We start from the raw sequence: 22,200 nt of genomic DNA, 5'->3' as shown, positions 1-22,200 counted from the left end.
CCCCCCACCAACAAGCCACTTCCTCTTTTGTCTAATTTCATGGCGATCGGGAGAGAGGGAACACCGCCGCACGCACACTGTCTCCGCACTCTTTAAAGAGTTTATCCGGGGTAAATAACTTAACGATTTTTTTTCTAGATTCAGTGAATGGGTTACAAAGTAGTCATGCTTTAATTCAGACATCTAGGCGATTCACCTATCCCTGTGTAATTTACTATTTAAGCTTCTGGGTCAGATATTTCACATTGTAGCGCCACTCGCTGATAACAAACCGGACGAAATGTGCTCCCCCTCCGCCTCAACTCTCCCTCACACTCACGCTACTTAACGGCTCTTGCTAGCTAACGTTAGCACTGCTACAAAACGCGTCATAAATGTAGCTATGGAAATGTTTTTATTGACAAACTTGACAACTTAGTGTCAGCTAAATAACACCATTATGTTGTGTGCGCTCGGTAGTTAGCAAAAACGTGTCGTTCTCATTCCAATGTAAGCAATTTAAAGTGTTGAAATGTTAGTGTTTGGGTTTGCTAGCCAACATCGGCTAGCTAGCTAGCTGCCAAGCGTTAGCTAGGATCGCTATTCAAAAGTTTATGTACGCTAAACTATCTCAGAAATGACCAGACGAATTATAATATATGCATCACATCACATTAGTTATGTACTAAAGTATTTCAATGGAATATATAAGTATCATCCACCATTCAATGTACCGGTTATTCTTGAACGGGTTTAGCTAGCAGTATATGCTAGTAAGCTAGCGAGTTAACGGTTACTTGTCTATTAACGAGGGGCTTCAGAAAAACATTGAACCGCTCAACATGACGTTATCGTTTGATTAAGCTATTCATGCTGTCTACTAGCATTTGACTGTTTAAGTGCATTGTGTGAGAGATTGGCGTTATTATTGCAAAGTATAGCGCCAAAAGTAAAGTTTGCCACAACGTTGTAAACCGTGTTTAACAATCATGTCTGGTTAAATATGAAAATATTGTAAACTGTAAATGTACAGTAAGTAAGAATCAGCCAAAAAGTACCTTAACCTTATCGGACACGCCTTGTAGCCAGGGGATGCCGAAAACACCACAGTTTAAAGTTACTGTTTTATTAACAAGCCACATGAATATCAAATGTAGGCTATTATATTGTGACGATCTAACATCTGTTTACCTTTTCATTGTTTACAGTGTAAACTAAGTTGTAAACCTGACTGGCACAACATACATTCTCCAGGTGAGTGTCTTGACACTGATAAACTAACCCACTCTAACTGCTGCTCATTTGATTAACTTAACCTATTACAACATTGAGAGTGGTTGTCTGTCTTTGAGCCTGGATTCTTCAAGTTGTTAGGCACAATTTGCTTGTTTTAATAGTTACGCATGATTACACCACATTTTCGTATGAGGAAAAAGATATTCACTGCTAGCTTCTTACTCACAAAATATGTTTTGCTACTTTTTCTACAGTTTTGATCCCTTTTTTTTTAACATGAAATTATTCCGTCACTTACACATGGAAATATGAATAACTCCTGAATAACTAAATTCCTTTCCTGGCTATTTCTCCATTTCTTGTTGCAGGTGAAACTTAGTGGACATCATTAAAGGGGCTCCATAGCACTTGGATCTGTTCTTCTCTGTCCCAGGTTCAGACTGCTTGGTCTATGGCTCTAATGGACAAACACAAACAGGTCAAGCGACAGAGACTTGACCGCATCTGCGAGGGTGAGATTCCATAAATACTCATGCACACAGTGACAGTCACTATGCAGTAGGTTGTTTTTATGAATATTTGGTCATTTTGATATTGTATCAAAGTGGAGCTTTATTCTATTATGGCCTTCATACCCTTATAGTCAGACGGTTAAGTTTTGTTGCACTAATGAAAAATAAACTTTCATACATGATTGCAAAAGATACGTGCATTTTGCTGAGTGTGCATTTAGTTACTACAACATTTTAATTAAGGGCCACAACTGTGTACATTGTGTGGACTGACTAAGATGAGGGCATATTTATTTAGCTATTTGAACTATGAAAAAGGTCAATACAAACATCAATTAAAGATGATGAACTCTTTAAATGCAGATGTTGACCTTTCAATTATATGTTTTCTATAATTCTTCCATTTAATGGTTGCCTTATATATATTATCCTCGTACTCTTGGGATATAGTGGTTTTGGTTAAAATTATTCGTTTTTGTTTTATGGTTATGGAAAGCTGTTTGTTTGTATACTCGACTGCAGTGCTCTTTACCTGAAGGAGTAATTTGAATTCACTGGTCATTGTGCTGATTGTATTTCTTTCTTCCTTTTTAGTGAGTTTGAATGGAGGAAGTTGATTTTTTTTTTTGTTTTGTTAAATTGGTATGCAAGGAATTGTACAGATAAGAATTTGCTTTGAATTGCATTTTGAATAAAACGAAAAAGCTGAATTTTTATGTTGCTACATGCAGAGCACAGTGCAGTTTTTTTTAGAAAACAGCATTTTGAGCTATTGTAGTGTGGAGAGTAGATGATGGAGATGAGACATAATGGTGTGCTAAAATGGAGGGAACAGTCTGGGCGAGTCTCTGGAGACGGGTTGAGAGGGAGAGGACAAGGTGAAGGGTCGTGGACGCAGCTACAGGGAAACAGGCCAGCTGTCTCTTTAAAAAACGACAACAGCCCCAAACCGCCCTTGGCCTCAGCCTGGGCTATGCTAATGAGGTTAGTGCTGGTTGGTCGGCCCCGAATGGCGCTGCCTGTGATTGGTGGCTGGCTGTGGGGGGAGGATCTGGGCGTGGATGACAGCTGGGATCCAGCCAGCCAAGAGCAGGCTGACAGAGAGAGAGAGAGAGGAAGAAAAAAAGCGATAGAGGGAGAGCAAGGCGAGTGAGAGGGAGAGGGAGAGAGAGAGGAAGACAGGCTCACAGACTTCATAATGCAAGGTTAGGCCCGGTGCTCATGTGTTTTCTATTTTGGCATGTGTTTTTGAAATTTGTGAAACTGTGGTGGGGGGAGAGGTCTTTGGTTTTGGGTGTGGAGCAGCTACGTGTGCGCAGTTGTTTCTTTTATGTTCAGCTCGTGTCGGCGTTGTAGCAGCCGCTAAGAAGGAACTGAATAACCGTGTGTGTGTGTAGCTGCGTCTGGGTGGAGTAGCGCTGCTTGCTGCATTATCATCGTAGGCTGCCCCTCCCCCTCACCTCTTACTCCTCCAACTGCGGCCAGAGGGAGAGAGCAGAGGAGGAGGGAGTGAGTGAGGGGAAAAGAAAGGGAGAGGGAGGGAGAATGAATGAATCACTGAATGAATTGTATTGTGTGCGCGGCCATGCTTGTGCTTTCGTAGGCCTCGGGTATGCCTGTGTCCTTTGACTCAAATTACTCTTCGTGTAGGCCTACTTGTATATTTCCAGAACTAGTTTTTCAGAGGGGGCCTTTGCGGCGACTCCCTTTGGGTAATTCTGCGTAGTAAGAGTCTCTTTGTGCTTTCGGCGCGTAGTAGTAGGCCTGCTAGCATTCTTGAGCCATCTGCAGTGGACGGTTATCATACTGCTAAAGGGAGTGCATTAGATTGTACATTTTTCTATAAATGACAGGGCTGTATTTTTATTTCTTCTTTGCCCTTGTGCGTTTCATGCATGTGTTGGGAAATGCTCAGACGTCAGAGGAAGTGTTCACAAATATTTGTTTTCCACCCATGCCTACCAGCTCCCTTCCCTCCTCTGCAGTCTCACCATTACCTCCAGCCCTCTGTCCAAGTAAATGTTTCAGCTAGATGCACTCCCCGCCACCCGGGGACACACACCCACACACAAACGCACACACCTGTCACGCAGCAAGAGACAAGATAGTGTTTACTGGTGCATGTGTGCGGTCAGTCCAAGCCAAGAACTGCTTAGAAGAAGACAGAAAAAGGGTCAAAAAATGATTTGCAGATATAACCATTGGCATCCATTTTCACTTTAGTAAAACAAATGCTGTGGCAGAGATGAGGCATTTTATTTGTCATTGATTTGTTTTTGTCAAGCAATATTTTTCTTTTGTCATGCTAATGGTCACAGTGCATGTAGGCCAAATGGGCAGATGTTTGCCAGCAAAGATGTGTGAGTGTGTACATATCTGTATGTGTGTGAAAAAAGGACAGTCGGAAAAATAGGAAGGAGGGACTCTTCCAGACAGGAGAATTTAGGTCATGACTCAGACCCCCTCTTGAACCCCCACCCCCTGTTCGAGACCCCGCAGTTTTCTCTTACCCCTCCCCCCAGCCGCCACACTCCCATCACCTCTCCCCCTTCCAATCCCAGCCCCCCCTCGTCTCTGTGTGTGTGTGTGTGTGCGCGCTCTTCTCATACAGTGGCAGGTCAAGTTTCCAGACTCAAACACTTTATGAAATGTGCTTTGCTTCATTAACCAGAATCTGAACCATTCCTTTATGAGGAGTCCCATTAGAACCGAGATGGATCGGTGAAAGTTGAACGGCGTATGGGAGTTCCACACATTCCTAAACCGAGCTGAGTTCAATACCAAATAGGCCAGGATGCTGGACGCTCTCCATGCCCCATCACAGATTTAGTTACACATCACTTTGGTAACCATAGAACACTCTGTACTAAAACACTTGCACACAACATCCTGGTTAGTTCCCTTAGGGTGGAGGTGGATGAATTGGAAAAGGAAATTCTTGAGTTATTGTTGTTTAAGGAGTGTGGTAGTTAGCTGCTTTAACTTAAGGCATGTGTATGTCTAGGGGGATTTTGTGGGACGGTATTACTATGATAACTTGAATCACATCGGGTAGTCCAGACAGTCTAGTCACTAATCTCTGGCTTAACCATGCTGCTTTTGAAATGCAAGTTGCTGGTGGCTTTGTATACCCAAGTGTCGTCAGCATGTGGTAGCTGCTGTAATATTGGAAAGAATGCATTTGTAACACAAAGCTTTTACTTTTTTATTTGTACTTCCATATTTGTAATGGCCTATGAATATTTAACCTTTTTAATGTATTGCTTACTTGTAATAACCAATTTTTTTCTGATTTGTTGGACTCAGGCATCCGACCCCCCATCCTGAACGGGCCAATGCACCCGCGGCCTCTGGTGGCCCTGCTGGATGGGCGCGACTGCACTGTGGAAATGCCCATCCTCAAAGATGTGGCCACAGTAGCCTTCTGCGATGCCCAGTCCACACAAGAGATTCATGAGAAGGTATATCAGACACACCCACACACATCCATAGTTGGATTGTAGTCCATGAGGGAGAAACATTTTAATCTTTCTTTTATTCTGACTTGGCATGAAAATAAAAAAATCTGCACTGGTTTCCTTATTCTATCCAGCAGACTGTCTAGCAAATGAGTACTTATTTAATTATTTATGATGCATTTGACTACCGTAGGTGCTAAATGAGGCAGTAGCCGCCCTGCTCTACCACACCATCACTCTGTCCAGAGATGACTTGGAAAAGTTTAAAGGCCTTCGCGTAATCGTCAGGATTGGCTCCGGGTTTGACAACGTTGACATAAAAGCAGCTGCTGAGCTAGGTGAGCGTGTGGAGTTTTTAAAAACATTGCTGACGTGTGGTCAGCCATTACAAAAGCATAGAATTGCTCACATAATATTAATATTTCTTTCCGGTCATTCAGGCATTGCTGTCTGTAATGTGCCAGCATGCTCGGTGGAGGAGACGGCCGACACCTCGCTATGTCTGATCCTCAACCTGTACAGGCGAGTCACCTGGATGCACCAGGCCCTCAGGGAGGGAACCCGGGCCTCTAGTGTGGAGCAGATCAGGGAGGTAGCTGGCGGTGCTGCACGCATCCGGGGAGAGACGCTGGGCATTATTGGTCTAGGTGAGTGAAGAGAATGGACAGTGGTGTCTTCATATTAATTGGATTTTTAGTCATTTTATTGATCATCTTAAAATAATACCAACACAAAATAAAACTTAAAAGCAATAAAAAAACAAATGGGATCCCCAGCAATATATTAGTAACTCAAATAATATTTTTCATCTTCAAAAGGGGAAGGAAGAAGTTGAGAACTTTTCTGGTCCTACCCCTCTTCTTTTTTTTGTTGATACATTATTAATAAAATATAGAAATTCAATTTGCATCCATCACTGTCCACTATGTTTACCTTGGTCGGCGTTAAGAATTCAACCCCTTGGACAAAATAAGAACAAACTAATGCAAAGTGATAATCGAAAACTGTCAAACAGTCCACGAACAAGAAATTACAAAATCACAGCTCCAGCTCATAATCATTCAATATTTAGTTTCTGAAGAGTTTTTCAGTTTGGATAAAGTGTTTTCATTTATTCCACAGACTAACACCTATTGTCATAATGCAGTGAAGTTTCACATTTGTTCTTATTGGTGGTTAGTTGAAAATAAAGATTCCTCTCAACTTGTGTTTGCTTTCTCTTAATACGACTAGACAGTTGGTGATTATTTGCTCTGAACATGACCTGATGTGTTCGGGGGCATCATAAGATTGATATTGATATTACATTAAACCATAAAAGTCAGTGACTATTTGTCTTCTAGACCTATTATTTAAAAACACATGCTGTGCTAGCAGATTCCTTTTTTAGTGCCCAACAAAAAGGCACCATTTTGGCTGTTAAAAACCCTCCCATATTTCTATGTCTTCCAGGGCGAGTTGGCCAAGCGGTGGCTCTGCGGGCTAAGGCCTTTGGTTTCGGCGTGATCTTTTATGACCCCTACTTGCCCGATGGCGTGGAGCGCTCACTGGGACTGCAGCGCATGGCCACCCTCCAGGACCTGCTCATCCACTCTGACTGTGTCTCTCTGCACTGCAGTCTCAACGAGCACAACCACCACCTCATCAATGACTTCACCATCAAACAGGTGTGTGAATGCCCCTGAATATGCAAAACAAAAGTTTCCCTGAATTCCAAATCGCATACTCTTTCTTTTTTCCATCCTACATACTACAGCTGAAAAAGTATGAAGCATTCAGTATGCATACAATTGGGACAAACCTTTACTTATTTATTTCATCATAATTGTGCCTAGTGGTGTATGGTATAGGAAGTACACCGCTAGGAATGTGTGCTACGGTATGGATTTTGACTCTACCGTGTAACCGGTAGAGCAGTTCTACACAATGCGTGCAGGCGGCTGCTGCGTCTTCGTCAGCCTGCACGTGCCTAATACATCCATGACAATGCTGCTAGATCCTGTGCGCCTAGAGAGGGCCAGGCTCACCCTCGTCACTCGCAGCCCGGTGAGAAATTAAGCTTTTCCGCTCGCAGATGCTGTTCTGTGTGCGGGTGGTTTTCATGTAGGCCTACGCAAGTTTTTAAGTTGGTTAAACACCACACAAGGAGCTTAAACTGAAATAAAAGTAAAGAAACGATAGGAACAGAAACTGATTGGAGAAAAGAAAGGCAGTCACCGAAGCATCAGCATTCCCAGTGAGTCATAAGAATAACTTTACAAACTTACTATATAAGAGTAATCTTCATACACAAAAAGTCAGCACAGAATTTTTTTTGTTTTCATATGGAGGCACCGTTGATGTGACGTCACTTCAGGTTCGCACTGGATTATGGGTCAGAATCGCCCAAATAGGATGCTGTTTTCAACACTTAAAATCTATATATGATGTAGTAGATATCCGTCCATCCTAAAGAATCGGGATATCCTAAATCTTTTTTCTACCATGCTAAATAGTATGCGATTCGGAACGCAGGGTAAATAGCAGGGAAGTAGAGGGATTGTATCGCAGCCTGGGTCTCGTTTTCCTTCATTAGTTGGTATATCTTTCCAACTAGGGATGCACGTAGTGACTCATTTTCCAAATATTTAAATGGCAGTTTTAATTTCGACTTGTAGATAACAAGTCTATTAGCAAGTAAAACACTGAGAAAAACAAGCACAGTAGAAACTACAAGGTTAAAACGTTTTACGAACCTTAAAGCCACTACGAGTAACTTTGTCAGTTGGTGGCCCCTTTGGACAAAAGCGGTAGTATTTTTATGACGCCAGCTGTCGTAAAGCTGTTTTCTAGCGCGTGCCGGCCGTGCGAGTATCAAATGATTAGGACGCAATATAGTGCATGTCCGTGTGTTGAAAGTGAGGGCACGGACTCTTTTCGGCTCCATGAGAGTGGTTAGTGACACTGCATCACCTAATGCCAGTCAGTGCCACACACACCTGATTGCAATGAGTTGATGCAGTGTCACCTAACTACTCTCACGGAGCTGAAAGATTCCGTGTCCTCACAGAAAGCGAGAGACGGCAGTTAGTATGGATCGCGATGAGGTAATGTGTTTATGTTGTTGTAAATAATGACTATTTCAGATGAATAATAGTCATCTGATGATGGTGAAGCAAAGTAAACTTTGGTTTAGTACCGCTCATTCATTTAGGAGTAAACACTGCAGTCTAGTTCACTCCTGTGAAATTGTGTACACGTTGCTTGGCAACGCCCTCCCACCCGTCTCTCCCTTTTAGCTTTTCTTCATTGCATTTTTTTTCTTTCTTTGATGGTTCAGCCCCGTTATCAGTCATTATGAAGACAAATACAGTGGTTGACACTAACGGTTGCCCGCTTGCCCGGGGCAACTGAAAATAATGTTTGGGCAAGTTGAGATTGCTTCTTGGTTGCCCGGACGGGCAAGTGGATTTTAGAGGGTTTGTCTGTAGTCTAGGCTATGTATTCATGTGTTTTACAGTCTGCAAAACATTTTTTTTCCCGCTAACTAACACAAAATAGATCGGCTATATTCGCAATTGAGCAGCTGCGCGCGGCAGCCAGCAGCATCACGGTCGCTCTTTCGCACTCGATCTCTCTATCTCTCTCTCTCACACACACACACACACACACACACACACACACACACACTACACACACAGCCTGTGTGCGCGCAGTTTCGCTGTCTACGTTCCGAAGGCCGGCTCTATCCTACGGACCTGGTTCCGCTATATTCAAAACCCAGAAATCAATAACGTTTGAGCTTATCGATACGGCTATGGAGTCCAGTAGGCTAGGTCACATTATATCATTTTAAATATCGAGTCGGGTCATCTTCATCTAATTAGGCCTACTTCAGCGTATTATTCCATCACTGGACCGCATCACGGACTGTAAAAGTGTTTTACCTTCGACTGTCTTGAAGAAACTCCTTCAACCCGCTCCGTCTCCAAAAAAAAAAAAAAACTTGTCTGCTGAGCCGCTGCCGCTGCAGACGGGCTCCGCACCGTCTCATCATTCATTCAATGCAGCGGTGATCAACAAACGAGAGACTGTAGCAAGTCCCGCAGTTAAAAAATCGGATAGTTTTTAAATCCATATTAAAATCTGCAGGATAAGACCTAGTTAGCTAAAAAAAATCGCAAACGCAAATGTGATGTGTTCAGGTCGGCTCAGTAAAATGATTATTAGGCACAGGTCAATAAAATGACATCATGATGTGTTCAAATGTAACATCAAGAAAATAAGAAATTTTAGTTTTTCGCGGGAAGCTTGAATAATAGCCTACAGTTTGGGTAAAAAAATTGTTTTCCTAGCAATATAAACTAAATAGTAGGCCTAAATATGGAATTATGACCTGCTTAAAGTCCTATCCTGAGCTCTGCTCATCATATAAGCAATTAAAGCAATAATACCAGTTCTCTTTAAACAAAATAATAGAAAGGTATCGATAAAGATTTGGATTGTGGAGTCTTTATAATGGTATCAATATGAATAGAAATGAATGATCCCCCTCTTACTTACAGTATAACTGGGCAATAGCTTTAACATGGTGGACTTTAATCATTTTATGCCACACGATCACTTTTTGGCAATGTGACCGTTTTAAATAAGTAAAATTGTTCTGTGGAAGCTAACATTCAGCTTGACTCTGAGCTAGACTGAGTTTTCTGAGCCCCTGGGCAAGGTGCATGGCAAAAAGAGGTCCTTTCACGATGCTGCAGCAGGACCAAGCGCTTGGTGTAGTGTGTGATGTCATGATATATAGGCTTATATGAATTGTTGTTCGTTTTATGTGGTCAGGATGAGACTAGTAAGCAGTGTTTGCATTTAAGAGACAAGAGATCGCTAAAATGTATAATTCAATTAGCCTATACTGTATATATCATTGTTTAACAGTTTTTTTGGGCAAGTGAACACAACATTCGGGCAAGTAAAACATTACCTGTACTTGCCCTATGGGCAAGTGCATTTGAAACCTTAGTGTCAACCCCTGAAATAACTGTCTCAAACAAGGCTCCCGCTCCCCTTCCCTCACCTGGAGGGATAGGCTTCTCAAATCGCGTTGCTGTGCTACACTGAGATCTGCGACCAATACGAATATGTGACCATAGAGCCTGCATGCGCAAACCGAAAATCGGACTGGGTGTGCGACCAGACCAAATGCAGTAATAAAAACTATATAAAAACGTCTTTCTTTGCACTGATGGTCTCGTTTGCTGTTAGAGGTAATTTATGACAGAGGAAACTTGAGGCTGTTTTTAAAGATAGTTAAATGTTACTCGTAGTGGCATTAACATTCTTATAGACGATTATCAAACTGTTTATTAAGTTTGTGCACATTAGAAAACATAACAACTAACTGAACAAAAGTTAAGAGATAGCATTTAAAACAAAATACATTCCAGATGACAGTTGTGCAACTGTCAGCCATTGATTATGAACAGTTTTACATCACATGAAAAAGAAAATCTCAAAAGTTAACAAAATAAATACATTATGGACATTGCCCGTTCTTGAAAATGATAGAAATTCACTCGCGCTAATAACCATTAGTACTCTAAGATAATGGCCCCGTCATTGGATACACAGGATGGATTTACACACAGGTTTTTGTCTGGGCAGAGAGAGTTTTTTTTAAGTGTGTCTTTGAAAAAGTTTCTTGTTACACTTTAGTGCTATACTGTTTGCTTATCACTGCTTGTTCTGCTTTGTGTTATTTTGAGTTTGTGTCCACCGCCATGCGTAAAGCCAGTGAACCTCATTATATCGGTTAAAAGAGCAGTAACACAGCTGATGAATGAGAGTTATCACACCAGGTTCCTGAGTGATAAAATAAAGTTGCTGTGCCTTTCCACGGCAGTCAAGAGAACCTTTTTGCTTTGCTCTGTGCTCCATCACCTTTTTATATCTCACACACACACACACACACACACACACACACACACACACACACACACACACACACACACACACACACACACACGTGCATTCTGACACTTTTAATAATTAATTGTACTTAGCTACTTTTCCACATGCTGGGAAATTCATAACTACCGTATTTTCCGCACTATAAGCCGCACTGGACTATAAGCCGCAGATGTTATAATGTTTAATTACCATATGTAAGAATTCGTGCACAGAGGGGATTGTCGGGAAAGAGATGGCTGCTTGAGGAATCTCCCATTTATTAACATTTTAACAAACAAGTTGCATATTTGCATAACGTACGTAAGTGTTACCATTTAGTGCAATAGCTACTAGGGATGGGCACGAGTGCTTTCACTACTCGTGTGATCGCTTGCATTCCTCGAGGATCAATCGATTCCTCGTTAAACTTTTTTCTATTTTTAGAACGCAACGCATCTGTACAGAACAATGGTTCACAGCAATAAAGCGCTCAATGCTTATTGTCAAACAGTCACAGTTGCCATATGATATTAAGGATTTATTCCCACAAGTTTAAAACACATTTTCCTCACTGAAAGTAATTAAATAGACGGGCCACAATTTAAACCGATCGAGTAGGTCTGCGTTGGGGAGAAAAAGAGAAAAAAAGCATGGGCCGTAGTTGTAACAAAAAAATAGCCTAAGTCACCATTTAAAATAAGAAGGGCAGCAAATAATATTAAATGATTGTCCTACAATTTAAATACATATAAATAACTCACCAAAGCAGATAGTTGTATATCCAACCGCGTAATGCTCACTCCGTGTCCGTGAATAATTACCGCGACTAATTCCTCATTAACCGGTCGGTTTTTGAATCTTATCCCCATATTCCCTATTGAAGGCTTCTTAACTGTTGTTGGCTCGGAGCGAATGTGCCTGAAGTAAGCCTTGCTTCTTCTTTACTTTTCTTTCCAAGCGGAGAGCACCTTGCATGCTCACCTGGAGTCTAGGCTACTCATTACTAACTTTTTATAAATGTAATTTTATCATCTGCTTTGAAATAATTGGACAGTTATATTCCTGACAATGTTCTGGAGAAAGGAGAGACCGTGTTCAGCTCCGTGGTGCTGTGGAGAACACAGGCTGCGCTGCGGTGGCACAGAGGTGGCAGTTGCTTTTTGACACAACGCTCAGTTAATTGCACTTGCATCAAACTATTTAATTTTGTTAAACTTTATTTTATCAGTTTTGTGCCGTTTTGTACACGTATATAACATTTTAAAATAGGGGCGGCCCGCCGGCCGGCCTAAAGGCTACAAACACTAAAAAAAAACTATTTTCCTCATCCACCAATCGAGTTCATTTGAAACGAGGAGTACTCGATTACTAACGCCCATCCCTAGTAGCTACAGAACATATACTGTGCTGTGTAATAACAGGGTCGAAAAATTGGGAAAAAGTCGCGGCTTATAGTCCGAAAAGTACGGTAAAAAAATACTGTTAATATCCTGTTTGCATGTTATTAATAAAAAAATATATATATATAGTTTACAATGACAATGATTTGTCTGAAATATATCTTACATCAATGGTTTGGAGTTCAGATTGCTCAAATCTGGGTCCAGTGTTGGATCTTTGATCCCATTTTTTTATCCACACTTTATGACATTTTTTGAACTCTGTCCTTTCTCCCTCTTCCTCATAATGTATGTGAGGATAATGAAAGCATTTGCTGTGTACTACATACAGGAAGTAATATAGATTCTGCATTCATTTAGCCTGTGTCAGCTAAATAAATGGCTTCTTTAGCACAATGGCCTTGTTCTGATAGGAACACCCACCCTGTTGCTTAACATTGTAATGGATTTAAGGAATGGGAAAATTAGCTCTGCAGCCTGTCAAGTCTAAAATGCAGAGCCCTTAACAATCTATTAAACCAATTGGTGGATATTCTGCCAATAAAAGGAGTTCTTACATTACCAGCAAGAATCCACCTTGTGTTTTTATATGCAGCTTAAAATCCTGACTCAAACATTTGGCCAACAATGTTTGGGAAAAATGGTTTGGGAAGTCTAGACAACTTGGCCTGAAACAAACAGTGCTCCCATATTGCAGGACGAGTCTGTGTTATACATTGGAAGAATAAAAACTGAAAATATTTGTGCCAGGATTTGACATGGTCTGTTCCCCATAGTTAAATTATACTGTTGAAACTCTGTGATACAGATGCGTCAGGGAGCCTTCCTGGTGAACACATCAAGAGGCGGTCTGGTTGACGAGAAAGCATTGGCCCAGGCCCTGAAAGAGGGCCGGATACGAGGGGCTGCGCTGGACGTCCATGAGACAGAACCTTTCAGGTAATAATAATACACAAGTAACACCATTAGCTGTGTGTGCATGAGCATTACTCTTCTGTGACAACCTTTTACCATTTTTTTTCCCTCAGTTTTTCAACAGGCCCTCTTAAGGACGCTCCCAACCTGATCTGTACCCCGCACACATCCTGGTACAGTGAGCAGGCCTCAGTGGAGGCTCGCGAGGAGGCAGCCAGGGAGGTTCGTCGTGCCATTACAGGTACAACACTTTTTACTTTATCAATCGTATTGTCTTACTCAAATGAATGTAAGTATGTATAAGATACAGGGCAGCCTGGAACTTTGATTTGCTGAAGGGTGCACAACATTTGTGGCCACGTGGCTGATATTATGCCGTGTTTCCACTGAGCAGCCAAGTTCGGCACAGAAGTTTTTTTTTTAATATAGAAAACTATGACCAAAATGTCCACTGTTTATTTCTTTTGGGGTATCGAAATATGTTTTTGACATCACAGATGCTGATCAAACTGTTCAGGTGAAATCTGAGACATATGTAATTGTAAGCTGTGATAATTAGATGTCTGGTGGCCGCTCTGTAGGCGTTCTGTACTGCAGTGTAACAGGGCAGCATACGTGAGAATAATATACAAGGGGTGAAAAAACTATCTGTAATCATTTGGAATATTTATCAATACTACCGTACTTTTCGGCCTACAAGCCGCGACTTTTTCCCCGTTTTTCGACCCTGTTATTACACAGCACAGTATATATTCTGTAGCTACTGGGGATGGGCGTTAGTAATCGAGTACTCGAGTACTCCTCGTTTCAAATGATCTCGATTGGTGGATGAGGAAAATCGTTTTTTTTTTTTTTTAGTGTATGTAGCCTTTAGGCCGGCCGGCGGGCCGCCCCTATTTTAAAATGTTATTTACGTGTACAAAACGGATATAAAGTTTAACAAAATTAAATATTTTGATCCAAGTTAAATAAACTAAGCGTTGTGTCAAACAGAAACCGCAAATAACTGCCACCTCCGTGCAGCGCAGCCAGTGTGTGGTCTCCACAGCACCGCGGACCTGAATGCGGTGCTGGAAAACTTGGAAAGACACGTAAAGAAGCCAGGCTGACTTCGGGCACATTCGAGCAAACGACATTTAAGAAGCCTTTATTATGGAATATAGGATTGAGATTCAAAAGCCGTCGGTGTAACGTTCCGTTAACGAGGAATTAGTCGCGGTAATTAGTCACGGACAGGAGTGAGCATTACTAGCCTTGGATATACTAGCCTACTACTTCTACTGCTTTGGTGAGTTATTTAGCCTATCTATGTGTTTAAATTGTAGGACAATAATTTTATTGTATTTGCTGCCCTTCTTATTTTAAATGTCTATTTTGAATGTTAGCCAACTACAGCCCATGCTTTTTTTCTCTCTCTTTTTTCTCTCTCCACCGCAGACCTACTCGATCGGTTTAAATTGTGGCCCGCTTATTTAATTACTTTCAGTTAGGAAAATGTGTTTTAAACTTGTGGAAAATAAATCCTTAATATCATATGGCAACTGTGACTGTTTGACATAAGCATTGAGCGCTTTATTGCGGTCAACCGTTGTTCTGTAGACAGATGCGTTGCGTCCTAAAAATAGAAAAAAGTTTAACGAAGAATCGATTGATCCTCGAGGAATGCAAGCGATCACACGAGTAGCGAAAACACTCGTGCCCATCCCTAATAGCTACTATTGCACAAAATGGTAACACTTACGTACGTTATGCAAATATGCAACTTGTTTGTTGAAATGTGGGAGCTTCCTCAAGCAGCCATCTCTTTCCCGACAATCCCCTCTGTGCACGAACTCTTACATATGGTAATTAAACATTATAACACCTGCGGCTTATTGTCCAGTGCGGCATATAGTACGGAAAGTACGGTAGTTGAACATTTTCTGCATGGCGTCTGAGAGTTCTGATATGGGTACAGCCCTAAAACCAATCAGGTGCAAAAAATAACATGGTCTGTAGCATCATAAAAGCTCCCTGAAAGAGTAATTTTGTGTTTTTTTTTCTGTTTTCCCCACTCTAGGGCGTATCCCTGACAGTCTAAAGAACTGTGTTAATAAGGAGTATCTGATGGCAGCCTCTCAGTGGCCCAGCATGGAGGCAGCCACTGTTCACCCAGAACTTAATGGAGCCACTTACAGGTGAGACGAGTGCAATAAAAAACATCAGGCTGGATTAGGAAGCTGAACATGCTGTGCAATATAATTTAAAATATTAGAAATGGTTGTTTCATTGATATGTGAAATTACAACATCGAGTGTCACTCATTTTGCAAAACACACCTATCGGTGATTTGAAGGGACGTTCATCAGTAGTTTCTTATTTGACCAGGAAAGGCGGAGAAAGAGCTTTATTTTAGAGTTTTGCTTTTTAAGTTACTCGCACGTCTCCAACAGAAACACTCATGTTAATCTCTGCAGCTGTCTGCACCGCTCTGTGACACTCGTATGGTCTTGTGGTGCATAAATGTGACCTGAAGCCAAAATGAAACCTAACCAATCTGACCTTAAGCTGATCTGTCTGTTCTTAAGTGGAGCAGCTATTTATTAATTAATATAAATACATACATACATACATACATACATACATACATACATACATACATACATACATACATACATACATACAGTTGAGGCCAAAATTATTAGCCCCCCTTATAAAATAAGACAAAAGTCTTGATTTCTCCATGAAAATGACCAATAACAACAAGCTTTAAAGTGCATTTGTTTCAAAAATAACAAAGACAAAATATTCACTAAGTTTGATTGGGATATTTTATTGATAAACTGAATTTAAACAAGGAAGGGCAAAAATTAAACATCCAAAATTATTAGCCCCCTGGCCATTAATAGTTAATAGTGTACCCTTTCTGAACCACAACTGACAACAACCTCTTAGAGTAGTTCTTTACTAGGTTGGAACAGGTCTCCTGAGGGATGTTGGCCCATTCTTCCATTGCAAATTGTTCCAGTTGGTCCAAATTGCGTGGTTTCCGAGCATGGACATTCACTTTGAGTACCCGCCACAGATTCTCAATAGGATTGAGGTCTGGGCTCTGTGCGGGCCACTCCAGGACCTTGGTTTTGGTATCCTTCAGGAACTGTTGGACCAATTTTGAAGTATGCTTAGGGTCATTGTCTTGTTGGAAGACCCATCGACGACCTAAGGATAGACTACGAGCAGATTTCTTCATGTTGTCCCTCAAAATTTCAACATAATCTTCTTTTTTCATGGTGCCATGCACACGAACAAGGCTCCCTGTGCCTGAGGCTGCAAAACAGCCCCACAACATGATGCTGCCACCACCATGTTTAACTGTGGGAACTGTGTTCTTAGGGTTGAAGGCCTCTCCCTTTCTCCGCCAAACATAAGCAACATCCATGTGCCCAAACAGCTCCAGTTTAGTCTCATCAGACCAAAGCACAGACTTCCAAAACTCATCTTTACCTTTCAAATGTTCACGGGCAAACCTCAGTCTGGCTTTGATGTGCCGCTCTTTGAGTAAAGGGGTTTTTCTGGGACGATGGCCCTGAAGCCCACCACGATGGAGAGCCCTCGCAACTGTGTTCCTGTGTACATCAATTCCAGAAGAGGCCAGGTCAGCAACAATCATCTTGGCAGATGTCCGGGGCTTCTTGCTGACATCTCTGACTATTTTCCTCTCAAGAGTTTTTGAAATCTTGCGCTTACGACCACGCCCTGGTTTGTTCCTTACAGAATTTGTCTCTTTGTACTTGGCAATGATGCAACGTACAGCGGTTCTAGACACTGTGAAACGCTTGGAAATGGCCGTATAGCCTTCCCCCGTATCATGAGCCTCCACTATCTTCTTTCTGAGCTCAAGACTGATTTCCTTCGTCTTTGGCATGGTGAGAAAGGTAGTCTCTCTCAATCATGTGTTCACTTGCCTTGTTCCTTGGAGTCCTTTTATGCTGATTGATGTTCAGGTGTTGTTAGGAAGCCAATTGACTGCACAGGTGTAGTTTGAAAGCTGATTGGTTAATTAAGTGTGTTTTGAAAGCAAAAATTCACATGGGGCGTCATATTATTGACCACCCCATCATGGGGGCTAATATTTTTTACCACCCCATTTTTCACTATATTTGATATAAAGCAAGCCTAAAAAGTGATATTATATTCCAAAATGTACCAAAAACTACTCAATAGTGCTGGTGAATGTTTGAGTATACCAAGTTTTATCAATTCTGCAAACATTGGGATGCATTTCAGGAAAATGTTCCATAGTTCCTGGGGGGCTAATAATTTTGGCCTCAAGTGTACATACATACATACATACATACATACATACATACATACATACATACATACATATTGTTACTAAACACAATGTGTTGCATCAATACAGTACAGTTTTAAGTTCATAGACAAAACCAGTTTTTCTTAAATAAATAAATTGTGTTTCTTAATATTATCATTAACATCTAATATACCGTACCATTAACAAAGCGAGCTAGTAAAATACTAGTAAAAATAAAAACTTTTACAAGTAGGCCTATATGTTGTTTTAAAAATTTGTGTGATGCAAACTGTTGTTGGCAAAATCCCCCTAAATATTGAGAGGTTATTTTTTTTCTCAATATCGCCCACCCCTAGTTAACATTATTACATTTTTAAATTTTCTTTTTACTTTTCTTACAAAAGCAGCAATCATACTTTACTATTATTTTTTTTTCCTGCATCTGTGTTTTAGATTTCCTCCAGGTCTGATCAATGTCGCAGCAGCAGGGGGTCTCCCCGGAGCCGGAGCAGGGGTTGAAAGCCTGGTTACAGGAAGCTTGGCGCACGCCATCGCCCCTGTCTCCCACCCGCCTCACGCCCCCTCCCCGGGGCAACCTGCTAAGGCCGAAGCCGACAGAGACATCCCCTCCGACCAATAGCCCCCCCCCCCCCCACCGCCGCCAGCACATTCCGTCACCTCTGGAAACCAACTCCTTACCCCCAACCTCCCAGCATCAGACACAGCCTCACCCCTTCAGTACATTGGCAGCGCCAGTTTGACCTGACGTGGATACACACAGTCTTGTTCCTCAGATCACACAACCAGCCCAGCAGTGACTTATCCACAGTTAGCCCCATCCCATCCATTACCCTTCCCTCAAGAACACACACATCCCATCCATCTACTTCCTCATCTCACCCACTTACCCACAATCTCCCTGTCACTCCCCAACAACGTCAGCAATAACTGTTCTCAAGGATTCAACGATTGGATTGGTTTATACCCTTTATTTGGCTTTTTTAATGGAAAGTTGATCTGTTGTGTTCTAGGTGTTAACGTTTATTTTGTAAAACAAGAAAAAAATTGCATTTCTGACGTGAGGCTTTCCAGTCTGCTGCCTCCTTGCAGTGCTCCTCTAACTGACCGGTAGAGGCACAGAGGCAGAAGGGCAGAATCCCTCCCTTTGTACATTAATGGCTCATGTTACTGCTCTCTTTTTCTTTTCTTTTTTTCTCATCCCTTTGCCTATCTTGTGATGGGGGGAAAATGTGTACTAAAGTAAACCACACAGTCACAAACAGTACATCCCCCCCTGGCATCTAGTTAGCCCTTCAACCTAGTTTGGCCCTTGGCTCTCCCTGGCACTGTCCTCAGCTTGCTCAACAGAGGGATCCACCATGCTGTCAATGTGGAGCTCTCTGACTGTCAAAGTATATTTTATCTGCTCAGCGTATACTTTAGATACCCAAGATCCTTTGTCATGTTTACTGCTGTGACAGTTTAGTTTGAAGACAGTCGTCCCTATATTTACATCCCTTTGTATCCCTGTATGAATTGTTCCCAATGAGTTGTTTTGTGGGATAATAGCTTAGATCATCTTACCTAGGCATGAATTTCCATCTCACAGCGGCAGCATGAGTGCTGTCACTGTGTGTGTAGTCTTATACACACTGTGCCCACACAGAATCCAAACGCAGCAACCACTTTGCAGCAGCCTGGCCAGCAGAGGGCATTGTCTGACCACTCAGCGCTGACCAGAGGTGGAACAGATGGACAGTTACAGACAGGTTAGCTGTAATGATGAAGAACACGATCGCACACTGCCGACATTCACAACACGGGATTGGGTAACCTGGGGTCGACTACCGCCTTATTGTTTGATAAGATCTCACTGCACCCCACCACCACCCTCCCTCCACTCCTCTCCCACTGTCATGGCCCACCTTACACGTCATGAACCAGTATGCTTCCACCAATTCCTTTAAGCGTGAGGGGACAGTAGAGTTTAGATTCCCCTTAGGAGCAAAGGGGACAGTGTTCTTGCATGCTGGCTTTGTTAATGACAGTGGTGTGTGTGTGCGTGCGTGCGTGTGTGTGTATGTACATGCCTGTGTGTGGGTTGGTTTGTGTGCGTTTGTATGTTTCCTCACCCTGTTACGATTACAAGCTACTGTCTTTCCAAAGGAATAGTCCCTTAGGAGTAACTCATTAAACGCTGTTGCCCTGGTGTCAAGGGAACACCTTTCTAGTACCTCAGTAACAGATATTGAATGTACCGTGCATACCCTTTTATTTTTTGTACAGATTTTCTAGATGACTTCTTTACTATTCTTTACCAGAAGGGTTGTGAAATTGTAACAGTAATGATACAATAAAAAAAGAGAAAAAATAACATTGCCCCATGAAATAAATTGACAAACTCTTTTTAGGTTTGCTATAGGTCATTGAATTCTCAGGCTTCAAATCCAATGCGTATCTCTTTGCCTTTTACCTTTTTTAATTTCCTCATAGTGACAAATTCAGCACAACGTGTTCCCATTCGTAGACTTCAGACTGTAGTTCATGTCTATCGACCTCCATCTTACTGGCTAATGATAAAACAAAAGGTGGTCGCTGTGGTCTGCTAATTTTCTTTAATAAGAACAGTAGTAGTAAATGCGTTTTGGTTTTTTTACAAATCGTCCATTGTGCGGCTGCTCTATACTGCATGTGAGGTAATTTTTTAGGGGAAATACCATTGGCTTAAAATTTGTCATCTTGCTGTGTCCCTATGCCCCCCGGCCTTTTTCCCCCCTCCCTCAAGAGTGTTTTCAAACCCGAGTTGCCATTTTTGTCGTGGTCAGTTTCCAGTGATGTACAGTTTTCCCCCTCAGAGTCTATGAGAGACACGGAGCATGTCTGTGTCCTGAGATGCTAGGCTCCTCTTGTCATGTGATGAGTATATATTTTTTAAAAATAACCCCAATAGTTCAGATTATGAGCATAATAGTAATCTTAAAAATGTTTTGCTGTTGATGATGATTATATATATTTTTTTCAGTTCAGCAGTGCACTGTTATGAAAACCATTCTGTTTTATTGTAGGATTACATTTTTTTATGGATATGCTGTCTGTGTTCTACATGTTGTACTGAAACATTTCAGAGAAAACGAGATCCCTCTCCTGGTGATGTTTTTTTTTTTTTTAAATCCCCAACTGTCCTTTCCAGCTGATATCCTCTGGGCCTTACTTATTCTCTCCCTGTAAAAGTAGCTGTTGTAGAAAGTCGCCATGGAAACCACTCACTGCCTTAATACAGTTGACCACAGCAGGTGAAGTCAGGAGACACACCCATTCGAAAACGAAAAACTTTTAAAAAATTGGGCCACAACCAAGGCCGCTCTGTGATAAAAGCTCCTCACACCCTGACAGCCCTAAATCTGCAGCACGTTGCATTTTTTTATTTTTTCAGTGATGAATGCCATTTAGCCATGTGTAGACTGGTTCGTTTTGGCTAAAACACACAAATCTAGTGTGAATTCCTACTGTGCATTAAGTCTGCCTGGCAGTGTGTGCGTATAGGCTAACAGATAAGCACAGTGTGTATGCTCACAAAGCCACAGCTGATATTTCACTCTTGGGTGTGAGAAGCTTCCCCGCCCCCTCCACCTCCACTCTTAACAGCGTCTTTCACAATGCTGCCAGAACCCCAGTGGGGCTTTGAGAGGGGGGAGGGCATAGCGCGGACACTGGTGTGGTCTGTCAAAAAAACAAACAAAAAAGCAGAAAATTAAGAGTCGGTCACTTCTCTCTTTCTCTCTCTCAGGGTTCAAATGCACACATATCCTCCAGCAGTCGCCCTCTGTCTCGTGTCCCTTGTCCCAGGTTTTTTCTGCCCTTTTTTTTTTGTGTAAAAAACGCTCTCCCGTCGTCCTCCCTTTTGTGCACAGGTCTGAACAATTTATTTTTTCTGTATTTGCTTTCTTTTGGCACTGACATCTAACCATCTAACAAGGAATGAATGAATGTTTTGAAAGTGACTGTGTGTAATGTTAAAAATTGGGAAATGTATTTTTACAACATGTAAACGTGTTTTTTGGTTTTGTTTTGTTTTCCACTCACTCTCATTGTGAATTGATTTTTTTTTCTTTCACCAGACTGCAAAAACCAACAAAAAAACCAACAAAAAAAATATCTCCTGTAACTAGGCTCTTAAGCTTTATTTTTGTTTTGTTTACTTTTTTATTAGAAACAATCATGTTTGTGATGGTAACTTCCGATGGTAAACTCCACAACGTATTTTAATAAAATCTTAAAAATTAAAGATTTCTTCTCGTTTTTACCTTTCCAAAATAAACACTTTTTCTATCCTGGTCCCTAGAATCCTGTTTTTTTCTCTGCTTGATTATAGTGGTCAGTAAGTTGGTAACAATTAATACCAGTTGTCCCTCTGATTACACTCAGCAGCTTCAGGACTTAGAATTGTATTTACAGAGTTTCTGCCATAAACAAAAGAG

The 22,200-nt window shown here is 41.6% G+C and overlaps 1 protein-coding gene across 3 annotated transcripts; it reads left to right on the top strand.

Annotated features, from left to right (window-relative positions):
- The first annotated feature begins 9 nt into the window (after positions 1 to 9).
- On the top strand, positions 10 to 22,001 carry ctbp1l (C-terminal binding protein 1-like). 3 transcript variants are annotated; one of them, XM_080035345.1, is made up of 11 exons: positions 10 to 110; positions 1,188 to 1,233; positions 1,584 to 1,727; positions 5,034 to 5,188; positions 5,379 to 5,523; positions 5,626 to 5,832; positions 6,638 to 6,852; positions 13,322 to 13,452; positions 13,542 to 13,669; positions 15,488 to 15,605; positions 18,176 to 22,001. In XM_080035345.1, the coding sequence occupies exons 3-11, from the start codon at positions 1,667 to 1,669 to the stop codon at positions 18,360 to 18,362; spliced, it is 1,347 nt and encodes a 448-aa protein (XP_079891471.1). In that variant the 5' UTR covers positions 10 to 110; positions 1,188 to 1,233; positions 1,584 to 1,666; the 3' UTR covers positions 18,363 to 22,001. The 3 variants fall into 3 exon arrangements, with proteins under 3 accessions (XP_079891471.1, XP_079891472.1, XP_079891473.1); XM_080035346.1 differs by lacking the exon at positions 10 to 110 and adding an exon at positions 457 to 489; XM_080035347.1 differs by lacking the exons at positions 10 to 110; positions 1,188 to 1,233; positions 1,584 to 1,727 and adding an exon at positions 2,847 to 2,932.
- Positions 22,002 to 22,200: the final 199 nt, after the last annotated feature.

The sequence above is a fragment of the Ammodytes marinus genome (assembly GCF_949987685.1).
Source record: "Ammodytes marinus genome assembly, chromosome: 10".
Taxonomy (NCBI): domain Eukaryota; kingdom Metazoa; phylum Chordata; class Actinopteri; order Uranoscopiformes; family Ammodytidae; genus Ammodytes; species Ammodytes marinus.
Note: the sequence above shows the minus strand (reverse complement) of the source record. Positions and strands in the feature narration are given on the sequence as shown.